Raw genomic sequence first — 21,642 nt, 5'->3', positions numbered from 1 at the left:
TGAATGAAATCTCCAGTTGTAAAGACACACCTCCGCATTGGACCAATGAAATCACTCGTATGTTTAAAATGTCAGTTAGTTGAAATGTATGTAAACAAAGGTTTCAAACGGCGCTGGACAGTTAGTCTTGATGCAGAATGTAACGACAAGAACGGTAATAATGTTTTTTCATACGTTTTATTGAATTATGGTATCGAACTACATGAACTTTATAGGGAAGTTGCCCTTTACTCCGTGAAGATTTCAGTCTTAAAGACAGCATGATCACTGTCAACTGGGTCATGCGTGTTGTGTATCGTGTTATTTCTTAAAAGTTGACCCAGCATTTGTAAAAATATTGCAAGACATATACACTTCCAGAAAGGAAATTCATTTCTGCGTTGAATAAGACCGAGATCGTGAAAATCGCTGCAAAATTGATGAAGATATGGCTGTTCAAAGCGATGCACCCCGTTTTGGGCTGATTTTGAGTTGCATACCTTGTTATATATATATTTGATAGTGAAATATTTTTTTTCAGAAAAGTTAATTTTTCGTTATAATATGATTATTTATCATTCAAAATGATGTTTTCACTAATTAATATCATAGCCACACGCTAACCACCTGTGGAATGTCACAGAACAAGTGATGAAGTGTTTGAAAATTGGAATGCAGTCTACTCGCAAAGAAAAATACATCTAAAAGTTACAGGATTTTTTTTGTCGAAAATGCAAAATAAAAAAAAAAAGACAAACATGATTTGATTTATATGCAAGTGGATCTGTGTTTAATCAGATTCATGTGCATATTCTGCTTTATTATGTTTGCCACACTGAACAGTTTACTGTAATGGCATGTTAGTGAAATGGATATGTAAAGGTAAACTTATTTAATTTATTAATGTCTCTTAGCTAAATACATCGACAACACTCAAGTATATATGTTTAAAGCGTTAGTATATCCACAAACTGAAACTAACACCCACTGTCCTACAGTGGGACTAACCACCCTCTCCCCCTGTTGCGCCTACACCGAAAGGTCCTGCAACGTACCTATCCAGATCCAGAATTTATTTCCCCAAATCAAGTTTTCATGCTTATGTTAGTTGCAATAATACAACTCCCAGCTATTGACCCTCTGAGCTGTACGTATGTACTCATAAAAGCTCAGAGCATTCAAGAAGAAATAATGATTTATAATAGTGTTCAGTTTGCACTTTTATGAATTTACTTTTCCATGCTGAGACTATGCACTAACCGGTCAAACACTTAAAATTGAGGCCTGTAAAAACTTCAACAGGCCTGTGAATTGTTTCTCCTGGTAGGCAAGTCTGGCCTGTAAAATGTGATGGTCTTTCGCCACGTCTGAATTTTTCCATTAAAGGCTTTGGGCTGTCTTTCTACACTCCTTCAATGCTTGTTGCATGCTAATTAAGCCCAATTTGAGGGAAAGGTTTAAGTTAAAAATAAAAGCTGTCTGGCTGTTAAATAATTACAAATGCATTTGAGCAATTAAAATCATATAATGAACAAATATTTGATGTAATAAATAACACACAAGCATGCATTTGATATTAATATATGCAAGAAACAGCAAACAAGATAATGTTAAGCTACATAGGGCTTCGTACACTGCAACAGTGCTTTAATAAAAGTGTTTTAAATATTCATAGACTATTTGTGTATTAAAAATATAATTTCTCAAATAAAATAAAATAATTTTCCTACCTACCTACCCACCTGTAAAATTTAGGGTCGGTAAAGGGCAAACCAACAATATTTTAATTGTGGCCTAATCAGGCAAAAAATCAAAAGATGTATATACCAGTGAATGTTCCTTGAAGGTCAAGGTTGTGGTACAGTATATGGACATGTCAGTTGTTTTCAAATGGGATGACACTTTTCCGCCTGAACTAGATTTTTGCTTAGAAGACACAAATGCCATTAACCCATTCATGCCTAGCGTCCTGAAAAAAGGACATTGCAAACAGCGTAAACCCAGATGAGACGCCGCATGATGCGGCGTCTCATCTGTGTCTACGCTGTTTGCTTAAAGGAATTTCTGTAAGAATTGTTCTAAATATAGAAATAAATATACTAGACATCCCTAATTTTGGAAATAAATTGATCCAACTTAGAAGGATGGGAGAGACCACTGGGCATTAATGGGTTAAACCTGTTTTCTCAAAGCAAGGCTCCTATAAAAGTGTATGACCCAATTAATGACTTTGTTTACAGGAACATGCTTGAAGTCATGTTTATGTTCTGTGCAATCAATTGAGCTGTAAATGTAAATATTTTGTTTATTTCACCGCATTTCCACCTTGGGCATTTAAATAATAGCTGCTTATGGTGTAAGTGCATATGTTACTTCATACTTGAACAGTAGATAAAGTATGTGCTGGACCGATGTTAATTACGTTTGAAACATGGGTTTAAATTGTTAACTATGTGTTCTTGCATGCCTCAATAAACATCCCAATAAACATCAGTGAATGCTTGTCCTTGGTTGAAGTGGAAAAATAAACATCATTTTGTGCAGATAGATTCAAGGATGGATAGATTTGAAAATGGAAGTTGTTGCTTTTGCTCTGATTTTTACTTTGAGTATGCTGGTTTTAAAATGAATGTGTGGAAAACTGTGTAGTGTCATGTCATTCATCAAATAAATATACCAGTAGTGGGAGCAATGAGGACGAGTTAACTGTAAAAAAGTAAATTATTTGGTTTTAAAGAGAGTGATACAAATGTACATGGAAGTTATATTATATGTAGATTGAGTGTGCTAGAGCGTTGCAAAACCTATTTAAGAGGTTTAGAGTAGAATGTGTAGATTTGAAAATATTCTGTCTTGGAGAAGGTTGGCGATCTGTAGATTTCGAGAAAACTTTTGGTTTGCAGGGCATTGAACTTGTAAGTTTTGCGTGTGATGTTTGGATTTGACCCCACTGATTATGCGTTGAGGACAGTGCTTTATTTTGAACCAAGTGGGTTATTATTGGAGCAGTGAGTGACATACATGTTAAGAGCTTCCGTATAATGTTGCTGATACATTCCTAGTTTCTATAGATTGGTAAAACTTGGCCACATATTGATAATTTGTTCAAGGTGCATTTCGGTAACTACATGTACTTGTTTTATACAGTAAATTAAAACATGTTGCCAGTTATAGAAACAGGTGCTGTATTGTTGGAGATTATTGTGAAACTAGGTCCTGACTGAGAGAGATAAAATCTCAACAGTTATGCAAAGAGGCATGTGTTCCAGAAGTTAGTTTTTCGCTAGTCTTCGTGTGTGTTCATGCAATGTGTTACAATATCGATTCTTACTTCTGCTGCTGGGCTAGGCTAACTTTGTTTTCCAATGAGATGTATTCGAACTGGGATCTATGATGCCGAAAGCAACATTACTAATGCATGTTGGAGCCTCTAAAATAAACAATGCAAAACCATTGCTTGTCATGCTCGGATGAACTTTCTGAACTGTAAATGATGTTGTGCTTGGTGGTAAGAAGCTTTCAGCGTGTGCCTTTGCAGGCTAGAGTGGTTACTAGGAATGTGGTAATATGTCGAGCTACGACATCAACCACTCATCTTCTGAAAGTAATTCCAGTGGTCGATAATGAGCTGAATGTAATCGAGGATGAAATCCAGGTAAACGCTGAAAAAGATAGACATGTTACTGATGCATATTTTTGTAATAATTATGGGTCATTTGAAGTTGTAAATCGTTGCATAGAAGCTTATCAGAATTCTTCCAGTGCTTTAGCCCTTTGCATGCTGGGAAATTAGTCGTCTGCTAAAATGTCGTCTGTTGAATTTCTAAAATTAGCATTTTCTTCCATTTTTTTATACGCCCGTATAAAATACGGGACGTATTATGTGAAACCCCTTGGCGGGCGGGCGGCGGGCGGAAGGCATCACTTTGTCCGGACTCTAATTCAAATTGTATTCATCCGATCTTCACCAAACTTGGTCAGCAGTTGCATCTAGTTGATATCTAGGCCAAGTTCGAATATGGGTCATGCCGGGTCAAAAACTAGGTCATAGGGTCAATAAGTGCATTTTCAAAGGGGCCACTTTGTCCGGACTCTATTTCAAATTGTATTCATCCGATCTTCACCAAACTTGGTCAGCAGTTGCATCTAGTTGATATATAGGCCAAGTTCGAATATGGGTCATGCCGGGTCAAAAACTAGGTCATAGGGTCAATTAGTGCATTTTCAACGGCGCCACTTTGTCCGGACTCTAATTCAAATTGTATTCATCCGATCTTCACCAAACTTGGTCAGTAGTTGCATCTAGTTGATATCTAGGTCAAGTCCGAATATGGGTCATGCTGGGTCAAAAACTAGGTCAAAGGGTCAATTAGTGCATTTTACTTTGTCCGGACTCTAATTCAAATTGTATAAATCTTATCTTCACCAAACTTGGTCAGTAGTTGCATCTAGTTGATATCTAGGCCAAGTTCGAATATGGGTCATGCCAGGTAAAAAACTAGGTCATAGGGTCAATTAGTCCATTTTCAACAGCGCCACTTTGTCCGGACTCTTATTCAAATTGTATTCATCCGATCTTTACCAAACTTGGTCAGTAGTTGCATCTAGTTGATATCTAGGTCAAGTTCGAATATGGGTCATGTCAGGTCAAGAACTAGGTCATAGGGTCAATTAGTGCATTTTCAACGGCGCCACTTTGTCCGGACTCTAATTCAAATTGTATTCATCCGAAACTTTTAAACAACTTTTATCCTGCGTCAAAGTGGTATGGGGGTATAAGTCACATTCAGTGACAAAGCTCTAGTTCAAGTTGAATTCACCAAACTTGGTCAGAGGTAGTATATAGATTATATATCAGTCAGGTCTGATTGGAGACATGCAACCGATTAACACATGCAATATTTTTATGCAATATTTTTATCCAGTTTTATTTTGCGATATTTTCATCGGGTTTATTTTTTTCGCGATTTTTGAAATTTTTTTTGCTTATTTCCAAAACAAATACATCAATCATCAGTGTATCATCTCCAATGGCACACGAATCGGGCGTATATTGCTCTGTCATGCGGCGCTCTTGTTTTTTTTAAAGAATACTATCAGAATAGCAAACAGTTTGGATCCAGATGAGACGCCACGTTCTGTGGCGTCTCATCTGGATCCAAACTGTTTGCAAAGGCCTTCAAAATGCGGTTCCCGCACTGAAAGAGTTAGAGACTTTGTAAACAGTACTATAGCAGATACATATTGTTTAATATTGGGGGTACACACAATTATAAAAAATGTGGTGTTGATAGGTTGTGGGCATGAAAAGAACATCCGGCTAGGGTGAGGAATATAATTGTTCTTTCCGCCTTGATTTTGTTTTATGTTTGAAGTAAGTACATGCATCTTCTTAGTGGAAATTCAGTTTAAGGGAAAAAGTGTTGTCCCTGATTAGCCTGTGCATTAAGTACAGCCTTCGCACAGCCTGGTTCAAATTATTGTGTTTTCGTTTCTAGTTATACTAAGCAAAAAAGAAAACAATACTTATTTATATATTGTTTGTTTCCAGGTATACTATGCAAAGAAAAAACGCCGTGCCGCTCCAGGGGCACAGGGGGACGAAAGTGGGCACAAGAAGGGGAAGGTCAACGTACACGCTTATAACGAAGGTTACGATGACCCCAACCACGATTATATCGTAAACCCGGGAGAGAAATGGCTGGACCGATATGAAATTGATTCACTCATAGGGAAAGGGTCTTTTGGACAGGTATGTTTTAATTGAAAATATCATATGTGTTGTGGGCTTTCTTCTTTTCAGCTGATCTCCCACTTTGCAATCGAACATTGCGCAACTGATATTTCTAAACATTTAAAGGGTCTAGTGAATGTTTTTGTTGACATAGTTTTTCCCCTGCTTTTTGACGTAACTAAGACATGTACACAAGTATTTGTCAATTTTGTGTAGAGATTAAAGGTTTGCTAAGTTGATCTTCTTGTATAATCCAAACAGTTGTACATTGTTAGTGGAAATTCTCAAGTCAGTTTATTATATTAGCATTGAAATAATGTATATGTCATGAAATCAGAATGCCAAAAAAACAGCAGCAACAAAATTCTTTCATTGTGTTTGCCTTATTTTTGGCGCAATTGTGATGTAAATGGAAGCTACTTAACACCACTACAAACATAGGTCACTGTTCCAGCCTTTGGGCTTTTTCTACAAACAACACTTTAAGGACAACAGTGCCTGTGTATTTGAAATTTGATTGGGTGTTTTTGTACAACAGTTATGAAATATTTTGTGAACGCTGATTGGCTGTTGAGCCATTGTGAGCAAGGAAGTACTTGTGTTCACATTCCAAGAATGGGGTTAAGAATTGGTCTGAAATGACATGTGCTTTTATTTTCTGTATTGTAATTACAATAAAGGATGTCGTGGAATGAAGGCAAAACAGTTGCATCTCCTGAACGCTTCTGGTATAAGATTCAACAGTTTTCTAGCTGAAATTTCCTAATAATAATTCATGATTGTTTACGCCTCCTACAAAGCAGGAGACTGCATACAGGAATAGCCACTAGCAGCTTGTCTGTATGTCAGTCTGCCTGTCTATAGAAACAAAGTGTCTGTCTGTAGACACAAACTTTTCTGCAGGCTTCACTTTTCAATTTATAACATTGAAACTTGTGTGCATCCTTATGTATCTACCAGAACTATTTTTAAAAGTTCTGGTTGAGTTCATTATTTTTGTTCTGATGGTGGGTTGGCACTAAAAATTAGTTTATTTTCAAAAGTTCAGGAAAAAGCATATTCAAATGAGCTAAAAATTACAACCCATCACCAAATTTATTATTTCTATTGATAGCAAATATAACAAGTATTGCAAAATCAATTACCGGTATTTATTGACTTTATTTCTTTTTATAGCCAACATTATTTTGCAAACAAATATTGTAAAATTGATTGGTATTTCATTATTGCTTCTAATAGCCAATATGATTCTGCAAACAAATAATGCGTTATCGATTGTTAAGTGTGCTCACTTTATTAAGGCATAATGCAAAGAGATAAAAGTTCTTTTATTTAGCCCTTATCCATACAGTTTAAAGAGGTTGTCTACACACTAATCGGAAGTGTATTAGGTTCTGTTCTGACATGATCTTACATGTTGTGGGGCATGATTTATGGAGTGATAGTCAATAGGGTTAACCTGTGTCAGTTGAATTGGGGTTTATTTTGGCGGGTAGCTCAGGGCACATGGTAATGAATGGGGGGGTTCAAGTAGTTCAGGTTAAAGCTATTGATTGGGCTCTTCTGATTGGTTGTGATCAGACCTGGGAAGCCAGTGGTTAGCCAATTGGATTGCTTGTTGTAAAACTTGTGTGAACAAGTTTGAATGAGGTTTGGATCAAATGTATATCAGAATTCATCTGTGGAAGCTGTGATATGTCCAGACATGATGAATAATGCTTGAACTGGTTGTAGACATGAATTTCCACTGATAGAATTAAAATTATCATTTAATTATTTTAATGTAAATGGTTTAAGTGGATGATGTTATGGTATACGTGTAGGTAATTGTTGTATTAACAATTCTTTTTTGGCTGCAATAAAAATAGTTCTGGTGGCAACTAAGTACTTTTCAAGAACTTTTTGGCAGACGAAGTGCGCTAATTGGGCTCTGTTGATTTCTAGTGCTGTTAACCATAACAAAAAGTGGCAGGTTATTGTTTGCAACTATAAGGCTATGCAAGTCCTTAACTGTTCACTTACACCCAGACTTGATAAAGATCTTTATGAAAAACAATGTTGTTTTGCTTTTGTTAGCTTCAAAGTTTGGAAATTTTTCTATCCCTTGTATTTTAAACAGAACTTGTGAACTTGATTTTTAGGAAAATTCAGCATTCTCTCACATGAGTTTTGGAAAGAGACTTCCATTCAGACATACGTTGTGAAAAGTTTAAGAGAATTTTCTTCCAAACAAAATAGTACGATTACACATTTGAGTGCATGCTGAGCACTTTACCTGTTCATATTGGATCTATGAGCCTTGCTCTGTGAAACGGGGGCTTAATGCATGTGTGTAAAGTGTCATCCCAGATTAGCCTGTGCAGTCTGCACAGGCCAATCAGTGACAACTATTTCCGTCTTAACTGGATTTTTGCGAGGAAGAGAGTTTCTGTATACAAAAAATATCATAAAAGCGGAAAGTGTCTTCCCCAATTAGCCTGTGCGGACTGCACAGGCTAATCTGGGACGACACCTAACGCTCATCCATAAAAACCTTCTTTTCATAGAGCATGGCCCATATGAATGTTGAACATACAGCAGTAATAGACAGACAGCAGCTTGATAGATCATAGCAGTAATAGACAGACAGCAGCTTGATAGATCATGGCTGCAATGCAGAAGTTCATACCTGGGCATCCCAGGAATGTAGCTTTACCGTTTATCAACAAAGCTTATCATTATTACGCTGCTCATAAGAATCTGTTTTTTGGGGTGTTAGAACATCCTTAGTTAACTGGGTTTTTTTTTGGGGGGGGGGGTTCTGAATAAGAGCACTTTAGTTTGTGGTTAGAATGAGTCAGAATACACTCATGACAATTTCCTTATCCCCAATGTGTGTTCATTGTGTATTTGACCCTTTGTGTTCTGGGTTCTGTTGAGTTAATGTTTTTTTTTTGGGGGGGGGGGGGGGGGGCGTCTGTACTTTTGTTAAAACAAATAGAGGTATTTCATGCTAGCACTGGGAAAAAAAATACACAAAATTACTAACATTATAACATGTATAACCAAGAGCAAAAAACATAAAATGATGGTTACAATGGTATAGTATTACTTAAGTTTTACATGGTATCTATTTGTTTGATTGAAAAGGTATTTATTCGCTTGAAAGGTGATCCTTTCTGTTTCAGTTACTCTGGGAAAATATTAACAAGTCGATTTCCTTGTCTGTCTTGAATCTATGAATCTAATTTTGGTAAAACCACCTTTCTTAGCAGTTTGTAAATTCTATTTTTAATATTCTTATTTTCTAGAACTGTTTATTACATTGGTTACAATGGGTTGTTTTGAATGTAGCGAAGATTTTCACCTTGTGTGCAGATTCTTTGCAATAATAACAATGGTGTGTTGCAATCAGCGTGACAGCTGTGAGTTATATTGTACCGGTTATTAAAAAAGCTTCTGCATTCTGCAAGTTATGCTTTTGTCCTTGAATAACCGTGCGTTCAAGGTCGAATGAAGAAGTAAAAAAGGTAGATTTGCCTTCTGTGTTCTGTAGTTGATGAAACGTGAATGACAAAATGAAATTTTAATTATACATTGAACAGCTTCATATATTAAAGTCAATTAGTTTGTCATGGCCTAGACAACCTGTTAATTGCTTGAAAGCATTTAGATTTCTGTTGAAATTTGCACAATTAGATTTTTGCTTTCCTTTGCTTGAGTAAACATGACAGGTGGAATTTTATTTTAATATGATAAATGGTTTGCGTTTATGTCGGAATATTCTCTAAGGACCACATGTCAAATTGCACAAAATTTTTAAGGCGAGAAAAAATATGTTCATTCCCGAACCATTGTTCATTTAAAATGCTTTATTATATAAAGGGATTTGAGGGTTTTCAAGAATTTTTTTCTCTCTTCTGACCACATAGTGTTCATGGTGAGCTTTTGTCATCACCTTTCTCTGTAATTTGCCATTGGCCCTCTTTTTAAATGGTGAATCAACAGCAAGAGGTCTTATAAATTAACAAAATATGGCAAAGAGCAGGAAAAATAGAGAAATATTATTGTCCTTTAATATGCAATACAGGACAAAAAATATGAATTGCGGAAGCATCAAATAAATAAATGCACCAATCCAAATTGCAAATAATAAAGATTGGCTAATGCACATGCGGGAAAATAACACGACTGTCTGTTCTTAATTTGTTGCAATGTTAAAATTGCTTTTTCAGTGTTTATTAAAGTTGTTGGTTAAATCAAGATGCTTACATTGTAATCTCACACTCATTCAACAAATCCCTCTCCTTAAACTTTCATTTGACATTCACATGCTCTATCTGTTAACGAGAGCAGTTGATTATATGAATAGAGCCGTGCTCTGAAAAAATTTGTTTAACCCTTTGCATGCTGGGAAAATTGTCGTCTGCTAAAATGTCGTCTGCTGAATTTCTAAAATTAGCATTTTCTTCAAATTTTCAAATAATGCTATAAGAATAGCAAACAGTTTGGATCCAGATGAGATGCCACGTTCTGTGGCGTCTCATCTGGATCCAAACTGTTTGCAAAGGCCTTCAAAATTCGTTTCCAGCACTGAAAGAGTTAAAATGCATGTTCATAAGGTATTGTCTCAGTTAAACCAGTGCATGCTACAGGCTAATCAGAGACTGCACTTTCTTCCTTATTTGGATTTTTGCTTAGAAGATACTTCTCTTAAAAGAAATATATATTAAAATAGTGGACTGTAATGGCCCTCCTGATGAGCCTGTGCAGAATGCCTAGGTTAATTGGGGACAGCACTCAAGGCGCATGCTTTAACCCTTTGCATGCTGGGAAATTTTTCGTCTGCTAAAATGTCGTCTGCTGATTTTCTAGAATTAGCATTTTCTTCGATTTTTTTCAAAGAATACTATCAGAATATCAAACAGTTTGGATCCTGATGAGATGCCACGTTCTGTGGCGTCTCATCTGGATCTAAACTGTTTGCAAAGGTCTTCAAAATTCGGTTCCCGCACTGAAAGGGTTAAGAGCTTGGCTCATGCCTATATACATTTGTTTTTTGCTATACATTTATTGGTGGTTAAACTGATGAGATAGATTCATCCGCTATTCACAGGTGTATGTATCTGTGTACATTTGCAGGTGGTTAAAGCGTTTGACCACCAGGACCAGGAACCTATCGCCATTAAGATCATTAAGAACAAGAAACCATTCCTCAACCAGGCTCAGATAGAGGTGCGACTACTGGAGACGATGAACAAACACGATGCGGAAAATAAATATTATATAGGTAGGATTACTATAAGAAAAAAGGTTCCCACTTAAAAATTGTCCTCTAGTTGAAGCGGCCAAGACATTTTTGAAATTGAGATGTATATTTTTTTTATACGTGAAAAGAATTTTAAAGATAGCACTGTCTGTCAAGTACATTTAACAATAACAATACTCAACCATTCATTATTCAAGTATAAAAAATATAACTATTTACAATAAAAGGTTAACTAATGGTTGAAGACTTGATTTACAACGCCCATAATTTAAGCTTGTCTTGTCATTATTATTGAATGAAAAGTTTATTAAGTCACTTGAGTAATCAACTTATATATCATATAATGTATTGTTTCATTTCCTGTCATAAGGACATTTATTGATTCATTGTTGTGTAGTTTTGTGGTCATTTTCCCATGCCATTCCCATTGTTTCTAGGAAAATAAAGGATACAAATAGGCGTAACAAGTTTCATTAACAATGATAGCGTTTTTAAGGAAATGAAATGAAAGCTTGATACATTTTTAGGACAAATTTGCTATACAAGCAGTTTTAGTGTTGCAACCCAAGGGAAGTAATCCATCATCCAAATATTGAATTGTGAGCCACTGAGGCTTTCATGAGTAATTTCCCTCCTCATCTTTATAAAAGCTTTCAAGAATGAGGTTTTAAACTTTTATAAACAGTGATTGCGTTTTGACGTCTTTTATTGGGTTTTTAGCCAAATGATTTCATTTAGACATTGCTTTTGTTGCATGAATATATATTTAAAAAAACAAACATAAGCAGAAGTTTGTTAATTTGTTAATTGTAATATGCATTTCCCATTTTCCTTTTCAGTCAAATTGAAAAGACACTTCATGTTTCGAAATCACCTGTGTTTAGTGTTCGAACTACTATCGTACAATCTCTACGACTTATTACGGAATACAAACTTCAGAGGTGTGTCGTTAAACTTGACTAGAAAGTTCGCACAACAATTGTGTACGGCCTTGTTGTTTCTCGCCACTCCGGAGTTAAACATTATTCACTGTGACTTGAAACCTGAGAATATATTGCTGTGCAACCCAAAACGTAGTGCAATTAAAATTGTGGACTTTGGTAGTTCGTGTCAATTAGGACAAAGGGTATGTACACGTTTATTTTCTGTTTTGTTTAAATACAGTCTAAAAATTCTTTCAAGAAAAGAAAACTGCAGAAAACATTTGTAAACTTAGAGACCCAATTAAAAATTAACACAATGAAATCAGTGATATGAGCTATATTTTCGGATAACTGGGCTTTATGCATAAGCACAAAGTGTCATCCAAGATTGCCTAATCTGGATTTTTGTTAAGAAGCGATTTCCTTCAAATGAAAAATTTTAAAAAAAGCTGAAAGTGTTGACTCTGATTACGCTGTGAACATGAAAACAGATTCTATAAAATACGACTCTGTTTCCTGTTAATGTTTATGTCATCAAACTTAGCTTAATGCACGTGCATAAAGTGTGTTCCCAGATTAGCTTTTGCAGTCCTCAAAGGTTTAACAGAGACAACACTTCACTTTTATTGGAAGGGTATTCTTAGCAAAAATCCAGTTAAGGCTGAGAGAGTTGTCACTGATAAGCCTGTGTTCTCTGGAAGCACCGGCGATTTCACCGATTACACCGTGTCTAGATGCAGGCTATTAACCCCAAATATCAATTAAAATGGTGCAAATACACCAGTATTATTGCTTAGTCGCTGGCTACTTTAAAAATATAACTTGCTTTTCAATTTTTATGTTGTTTTTGCCCTGTCTGTTGGTTGGTCTGTTGGTTGGTCTGTTGGTTGGTCTGTTTGCGCCAACTTTAACATTTTGCAATAACTTTTGCTATATTGAATATAGCAACTTGATATTTGGCATGCATGTGTATCTCATGGAGCTGCACATTTTGAGTGGTGAAAGGTGAAGGTCAAGGTCATCCTTCAAGGTCAGAGGTCAAATATATGTGGCCAAAATTGCTCATTTTATGAATACTTTTGCAATATTGAAGATAGCAACTTGATATTTGGCATGCATGTATATCTCATGGAGCTGCACATTTTGAGTGGTGAAAGGTCAAGGTCATCCTTCAAGGTCTGAGGTCAAATATATGTGGCCCAAATCACTTATTTTATAAATACTTTTGCAATATTGAAGATAGCAACTTGATATTTGGCATGCATGTGTATTTCATGGAGCTGCACATTTTGAGTGGTGAAAGGTCAAGGTCATCCTTCACAAGGTCAAGGTCATCCTTCAAGGTCAAACGTCATACAGGGGGACATTGTGTTTCACAAACGCATCTTGTTTCTGGAGAACACTGGATAAGCTAACTGTACAGGCTAATCTGGGAGGTCACTTTATGCACATAAATTAATCCATGTTTTCCCATAGTGAGGTTCATATATTCAATGTTTTTCTTCCATTTCGTGATGTCATACAGACTCGCAATAGTTTTATGGAGATTTGTGTTGCAAATGTATGAGTGATGATCGATTATCTGTGTAAGTTATTATCTTATCGTCTGTATGTTTCAGATCTACCAGTATATCCAGTCTCGTTTCTACCGGTCGCCCGAGGTGTTGCTGGGTATCCCGTATGACCTGGCCATCGATATGTGGAGCCTGGGCTGTATACTCGTGGAAATGCATACAGGAGAACCTCTGTTCGCTGGGTCTAACGAAGTATGTCAGGGTTTTTCCACCTTATTACAGTGTACACCCTTTATTGCTCAGATGCGAATTTCGATTCGTTTTCAGTCCTTACAAAATCCAATTAAATTGTCTTGAAGACATTTGTGAATAGATACACAGATCCAAAGGCTTTATTTCCTGCCCTAGACTTCTAGTGAGCAGCAAAAGTACATAGCCTGAACAGTCAGGGAATTAATGGCAGGCCGGTCTGGGCAGTCAGGGAATTAATGGCAGGCTGGTATGGGTTTATGTGCTGCAAGTAGCCATTTTCACTTTGGCCCTGAGCGGTAAAGGGATAATAGAGGCCTATTTTAGGCATCTTGCCATTTAAAAATATCTTTGAAATAAACATACTGTTTTTCCCTACATCAAAACTTTTTCATTTCCCTATGAGGAGGGAAACTTCAGTGTTTCATTCGTCAATTCTTTGTAAATGAAATCATACCCATGTTTAACAAAATTAATACCATTCTTGTTGTTCAATATCATAAACATGTGTAAACATCTGATGTATGACTGCTTTTCTATGACAATCTTTCTGTTTTTAGCTCACCTGAGCACAACGTGCTCATGGTGAGCTTTTGTGATCGCTTTTTGTCTGTCGTGCGTCGTTTCGTCAACATTTTGCCTTGTGAACACTAGAGGCCTCATTTATTTTCTGATCTTCATAAAATTTTGTCAGAACATTAGTCCCATTGATACTCGACTGAGTTCGAAACTAGGTCATGCTGGGTCAAAAACTAGGTCACTAGGTAAAAAAAAGGAAAAACCTTGTGAACACTGTAGAAGTGACATTTGACTGGGGGCGGGGCAGTATTCCTTATATGGCTAAAGAGAAACCTTTAACACACATTTATTTTCCGATCTTCATGAAACTTGGTCAGAAGATTTGTCCTAATGATATCTTGGACGAGTTCGAAAATGGTTTCGGTTGCTTAAAAAACATGGCCACCAGGGGGCAGGGCATTTTTCATAATATGGCTATATGTGATGCTTTAGTAAAACCTTGTACACACTAGAGGCCACATTTATTGTCCGATCATCATGAAACTTGGTCAGATGATTTGTCCCAATGATATCTCGGATGAGTTTGAAAATGGTTCCGGTTGGTTGAAAAACATGGTCGCCAAGGGGGCGTGGCATTTTTCCTTACATAGCTAGAGTTAAACCTTGTAAACACTCAAGAAGCCATATTTATTGTACGATCATCATGAAACTTTGTCAGAAGGTTTTTCCCAACGATATTTTGGACAAGTTCGAAAGTGGTTCCAGTTGTTTAAAAAACATGGCCACCAGTGGGCGGGGCATTTTTCCGTATATATGCACTTATGAATCTTCATGAAACTTTGTCAGTATATTTGTTTAAATGATATCTTGGATGTGTATGAAAATGGTTCTGGTCTGTTGAAAAATGTGGCTGCCAGGGTGTTCACTAGTCATGAAAGTTGGTAAGAACATATTGTTCTAATGACCTCTGAGGCTTCACAGAACAGGTCAGTTCCTTTGAATCTCAGGTGAGCGACTTTGGGCCTTTCAGGCCCTCTTGTTTAACAACTTTGAGTTGAAATTCACATTTTTCAAAATGCAGTTGAGCAATTTAAATGACATCTGTATCGTGGGAATTGGCTAATTAAAAAAAAATTAAGTACAACTTTATCAACTTCATTAAAGGTGTCAGGGTGGGATCAACAGGGCTAAATCCATATGCGGTAAGTTATGTCCCAGATTATGCTATGCAGTTTGAAAAGGCTAATCAGGGACGGCACTTCCTGCTGTTATGGTATTTTTCGTTTGAAGTAAGCCTCTTTTATGCTAATATCCAGGTCACATGGAAATGTTGTCCCTGATAAGCCTGTGCAGACTGCACTGGCTTATCTGGGATGATGATCTACCCACATGCATTATACTCTGTTCTTCAGAGTGGCACGTGTGTTCAATTTCTTTCCTTGCAACATTCAGTTTGACCAGATGATGAAGATCGTTGAAGTTCTCGGCATGCCTCCAAAGCACCTTCTTGATCAATCAGGAAAGGCACGGCGGTACTTTGATCAGCTTTCAGACGGCTCCTATGTCTGTAAGAAACCTAAAGATGGGAAAAAGGTAAGTAATAGGGATGGAAATTACTGAGGCACTACGCAATTTGGTGGGCCGTTTAATTTTGTGAGAAAACTATTTTATTTGCAGGAAGTATTGTGTGAGTGACATTACAATGTTGGCAAGCCATTGCAAAATGTTGGTTCTTTAATGTTTAACCATTAGTAGGAAATTTTAGGGGTCAAAATGGAGAAGGCCACAATCAAAATACTTAATATAAGTTTCAGAATGTAATAATGCTTTGTAGAACTTGCACTAGTTAATAAAGATTACACATTTTTCAAAGGAAAGCCAAAAAAAAAAGAAATAAAAGAAAAAGAAAACAACTTTAAAAAAAAGTGTATGAAAAATATAACTATTTGATGAGAGTTATTGCTGGATTATTTGCCAGTGTCCAGTTGCTCAAAAAAGTAATTCAAGTAACAGTCTAGTAACTTCAGAACCAAGTAAAATTGAATTTAAAATCAATATATACAAGTTTTACAATTAACACATATATAATAGATTTAATAATTAATGTTAGTCACTTAATAACTTGATCCAAAGATGAATGGCTGAAATCTTATCTGGCCGTCAAAGTTTGAGCAACCAGGTCCTAATAAACAAACATGCTTTTTGGAATTCATTACCAATCCAAATACTGGTAATACATCTTTATCTCTTATCTCTCACCAGTACAAACCCCCGGGTACCCGTAAACTGCACGACGTCATCGGCGCAGACACTGGGGGACCGGGAGGTCGACGTGCAGGGGAACCGGGTCACACCGTGGCAGACTACCTGAAGTTCAAGGACCTGATCCTACGAATGCTCGACTTTGACCCGAAAACGCGGATAACGCCCTACTACGCTCTGCAGCACAATTTCTTCAAGAAGACGACAGACGAGAGTACGAACACGTCGAATAGCACATCTACGAGTCCCGCCATGGAACAGCACAACGTGACTGGCCCCACAGGTAATACCGTGTACGTTTGACTTTTCTTCCTTTACGAATATAAATTTAATCAGTGTTTACAGGGGTGTGATTTTTAACGAGGCTGTTTTCAGAGAAAACCTGAGGTATTGTCATAGCCTTCTCGTCGTCAGCCGTCCGCCGGCGTCGTGCTAGAACCTTTACATTGGCTCTAAAATCAAAGTGCTTCCACCTACAACTTTGAAACTTCATATGTAGATGCACCTTGACAGTGTTCTGCCGTGAATCTGTACTGTTGGGGACAGGGACCCTTAAGGTTAAAAAAAGTGGGGACAAAAGGGAAAAATTTGGGGACGGAGAAATACATTTGTAGCAGAATTACATTTTCAGAAACTAATAAACCTTTTACTTGCACTCTTAAACTGGCTAGATTTATTCCTACAGCCAGTCCACAGGATGTAACATTCTAATTCAAACTTGAACATTTTTTAAATTTTAAAAAATGTCAAACAATTGTCAATATACTAACAACTTTGAACAGTTACATGTATTTAATGTCTATATCTACGTCTGTCTACATCTGCTTCAATGGAATTAGAGGCAAAGAATCACATTTGCTTTACATTTCTCCAGTGATCTAAAGCCTTTTCAAATTAGAATTACCGATAGTAAAGGCTTTTTATGCCCCCCTTCGAAGAAGAGGGGGTATATTGCTTTGCTCATGTCGGTCGGTCGGTCGGTCGGTAGATTGATCATGACTCGCAGATGACCCCTATTGATTTTGAGGTCACAAGGTCAAAGGTCAAGGTCACGGTGACCCGAAATAGTAAAATGGTTTCCGGATGATAACTCAAGAACGCATACGCCTAGGATCATGAAACTTCATGGGTAGATTGATCATGACTTGCAGATGACCCCTATTGATTTTGAGGTCACTAGGTCAAAGGTCAAGGTCACGGTGACCCGAAATAGTAAAATGGTTACCGGATGATAACTCAAGAATGCATACGCTTAGGATCATGAAACTTCATGGGTAGATTGATCAAGACTCGCAGATGACCCCTATTGATTTTGAGGTCACTAGGTCAAAGGTCAAAGTCACGGCGACCTGAAAAAGTAAAATGATTTTCGGATGATAACTCAAGAACGCATATGCCTAGGATCATGAAACTTCATAGGTAGATTGATCATGACTCGCAGATGACCCCTATTGATTTTAAGGTCAAAGGTCAAGGTCACGGTGACCAGAAATAGTAAAATGATTTTCGGATGATAACTCAAGAATGCTTTTGCCTAGGATCATGACACTTCATTTGATTTTCAGGTCACTAGGTCAAAGGTCAAGGTCACAGTGACAAAAAACGTATTCACACAATGGCTGCCACTACAACGGACAGCCCATATGGGGGGCATGCATGTTTTACAAACAGCCCTTGTTCTTGTTTGGGCTATATGCACAAACTGCATGTCATTTTGTTGTGTCAAACAGTAACCAAGAAAATTCTCAAAGCCAATTTGCTTGGCATGTACGTTTAGGGGCAGACTTTTTTCATCATTGCTAAACGATGTTGGTACTTGGGAAGACTCTTTTGGGGTGTTATTACTATCGATATATTTTCTTATTTTACTTGCCAGAGGAAAAAAAACTCAAAATGAATGGATTTTGTTTTCTTCTGCCGGTCACTTTCCGCCATTTTGATAGGTATGGAAATTTCCTTGATAACTGATTGGTTGTTATAGTCTCAACTTACCAATGAAATAAAGTGTTATTAAAGTAAATTAAGGATTGGCAGCGAAATGACGTCACGTCCAATGAAATAATTCGTTCCAATTACGCATTTACTCTCTTTCTTTAACAACTTTCAAATTTAATTGATTAATTTTTATTCCTAATTTCTGTGCACCCGCGGACCCATATACGTTAAACGGATGGGGACAAATCTCTTTTTTTTGCACTAATGACGCAAGGGCGCATCCACGGCAGAACACTGCCTTGATGATTTCTACAAGCCACACCCATTTTGGGTCACTAGGTCAAAGGTCAAGGTCACTGACCTCTAAAAAACCGACCTAAAAAAATTATAAATTCTTACAAGCTTTTGCAGCCGAGCGTGGCATCCGTTATGCGGTGCTCTTGTCCTTCTTTATGCTGCTAGGGGGGGGGGGGGGGGGGAATATGGCATTTTCCTCCCCTGAGGTGGTATTAACCCTTTGCATGCTGGGAAATTTGTCGTCTGCTATATTGTTGTCTGCTGAATTTCTAAAATTAGCATTTTCTTTGATTTTTTTTCAAAGAATACTATCAGAATAGCAAACAGTTTGGATCCTGATGAGACGCCACGTTCTGTGGCGTCTCATCTGGATCCAAACTGTTTGCAAAGGCCTTCAAAATTCGGTTCCCGCACTGAAAGGGTTAAAATCACACCCCTGTGTTTTTAACAGTTCTATATTTCATGGTGGTCGAATAGTTTAAGATTTAAATTGCCTTGGGGAAATCGGGCATAATACATGTGCCTACAAGAATGGGGACAACTTTGGCCGCTGTTATGGTATTTTTTGTAAAAGGAAAGCTCTGCGAAAATCCAGTTAACGCGAAAAGTATCATGCCTGATTGCAGTACCGGCTTATCTTGGATTACATTTTACGTACTTGTATTAAGCCCTTTTTCCCCCACAGCAAGGCTTACTTAGTTACTTTTTATTCAAAAGACAAAATTTCTAATCAGGGGCAGAAAAATAATATAACAAATGTATACTGCTGGTTTGGGCAAACAGCAAAAATGACAGATTGTTGAATTCGCTCCCAAGCACCAAGGAAACATTCTGCACGTGAATTATGTATTAGTTAATTGATAGTTACAGCTGGAAAGTACTTTTTTAGCTCACCTGAGCGATAGCTCGAGGTGAGCTATTGTGATCACTCAGCGTCCGGCGTCCGTCCGTCCGTCTGTAAACAATTTGTAAACATCTTCTTCTACTAAACCATTGAGCCAATTTCAACTAAATTTCATGTGGAGCATCCCTAGGTCATGGGAAAAAAGAATTGTTAAAAAAAATTTGATCCCATAACCAAGATGGCCGCCATGACCATATATGGTAAAAACCTTAAAAAATCTTCTTGTCAGAAACCGCTCATCAGATTTTCAAAAAATTTCACAGGGATGACCTTTGAGGGCTCCCCTGAAAAAGTTGTTCAAAGAAATTTGATTCGTCAAAAAACATGGCCGCAGGAGCTCGTTGAACTTTGCATGTTTATTCGTTTTTGCCTATTTTGTGAAAACTTTCAAAAATCTTCCACATTTTTTGTCCGATCCTTTCCAAATTTGCACAGTGTCTTTATATCAATGAGCACACGAACCCTACAAAAAATAAGCATTATTGGTCCATGAAGTACAGAATTACCTCCCCTTGAATTAAGAAAATGGTGTTTATGCAATTAAGTACAAATTTTTCATCCAATTCTTTCCAAACTTGTAAGGATTCAGCATGGTTCAAACAAGGGAAACAACTACGGTTTATGCATGTTCTTTTATTACAGATTTGCCTCCCTTTAATTCATTCAAAATCTCATTTTACAGCAGAGATTCCAAATCTGACCTGTAAATGAGCCCCATATTTACTGCCGGTGCTATGTTACCTTTTCCCATTTGATCATTCTTAAGTATTGGTCTTGTAATGCTGCTACTGCTACTGCTACTACTACTACTACTACTACTACTACTACTACTACTACTACTACTACTACTAATACTACTACTACTACTACTACTACTTCTACTACTACTACCACTACTACTACTACTACTACTACTACTACTACTAGTACTACTACTACTAGTACTACTACCACCACCACCACCACCACCACCACCACGTCTACTATTACTACTTCTACTACTACTGCCACTACTACTACTACTTTTACCACTACTACTACTACTACTACCACTACTACTACTACTACTACTACTACTACTACTACTTCTACTACTACTTCTACTACTACTACTACTTCTACTACTTCTACTACTACTACTAGTAGTAGTAGTAGTACTACAACTACTATTACTACTACTACTACTACTACTGCTACTACTACTATTACTACTACTACTACTACACCACCACCACCACCACCATTCACAGTGACAAAAAACGTATTCACACAATGGCTGCTACTACAATTATAGCCCATATAGGGGGGCATGCATGTTTTACAAACAGCCCTTGTTTCTATGGGATTTTAACCAAAACTGTTCATGTTTATCTCCGACACATATTTTTAGGTCACCTGTCATGAAGTGACACGGTGAGCTTATGTCCGGCGTCCGTTGTGCGTGCCTGCGTGTGTTCGTGCGTCCGTCCATCAACAATTTGTTTGTGTAGACAGTAGAGGTCACAGTTTGCATCCAATCTTGATGAAATTTGGTCAAAATGTTTATCTTGATGAAATCCGGTTTGGGATTGTATTTGGGTCATCTGGGGTCAAAAACAAGGTCACTAGGTAAAAAAATAGAACAACCTTCTGTAGACAATAGAGGTCACAGTTTTCATCCAATCTTTATGAAATTTGGTCAGACTGTTTATCTTGATGATATCTGGGTTGGGATTTTATTTGGGTCATCTGGGGTCAAAAACTAGGTCACTAGGTCAAATCATAGAAAAACCTTGTGTAGACATTAGAGATCACAGTTTTCATCCAACCTTTATGAAATTTGGTCAGAATTCTTGATGAAATCTGGGTGGGATTGTATTTGGGTCATCTGGGGTAAAAATCTAGGTCAAATAAATAGAAAAACCTTGTGTTGACAATAGAGGTCACAGTTTTCATCCAATATTTATGAACTGTGGTCAGAATGTTTATCTTGATGAAATCTGGATTGGGATTGTATTTTGGTCATCTAGAGTCAGGAACTAGGTCACTAGGTCAAATCATAGAAAAACATGTGTAGACAATAGAGGTCATAGTTTTCA

General features: G+C 37.2%; 1 protein-coding gene across 4 annotated transcripts in view; it reads left to right on the top strand.

The window, feature by feature from the left end:
• LOC127859840 (dual specificity tyrosine-phosphorylation-regulated kinase 1A-like) overlaps positions 1-21,642 on the top strand; it is a 57,580-nt gene that overhangs the window by 31,949 nt on the left and 3,989 nt on the right. For 3 of the 4 annotated variants that reach the window (XM_052397364.1, XM_052397362.1, XM_052397363.1), the window contains exons 3-8: positions 5,531-5,731; positions 10,835-10,982; positions 11,801-12,087; positions 13,504-13,650; positions 15,619-15,759; positions 16,429-16,711. In XM_052397364.1, the coding sequence (XP_052253324.1) occupies positions 5,531-5,731; positions 10,835-10,982; positions 11,801-12,087; positions 13,504-13,650; positions 15,619-15,759; positions 16,429-16,711 (1,207 nt within the window). Of the gene's footprint in view, positions 1-3,018; positions 3,635-5,530; positions 5,732-10,834; positions 10,983-11,800; positions 12,088-13,503; positions 13,651-15,618; positions 15,760-16,428; positions 16,712-21,642 lie in introns of those variants that run through there. The other variant, XM_052397365.1, reaches the window with a different exon arrangement.

This window comes from Dreissena polymorpha, chromosome 15 (genome assembly GCF_020536995.1).
Source record: "Dreissena polymorpha isolate Duluth1 chromosome 15, UMN_Dpol_1.0, whole genome shotgun sequence".
NCBI classification, from domain to species: domain Eukaryota; kingdom Metazoa; phylum Mollusca; class Bivalvia; order Myida; family Dreissenidae; genus Dreissena; species Dreissena polymorpha.
The sequence above is the reverse complement of the archived record's forward strand: the minus strand, read 5'-3'. Positions and strand labels throughout refer to the sequence as shown.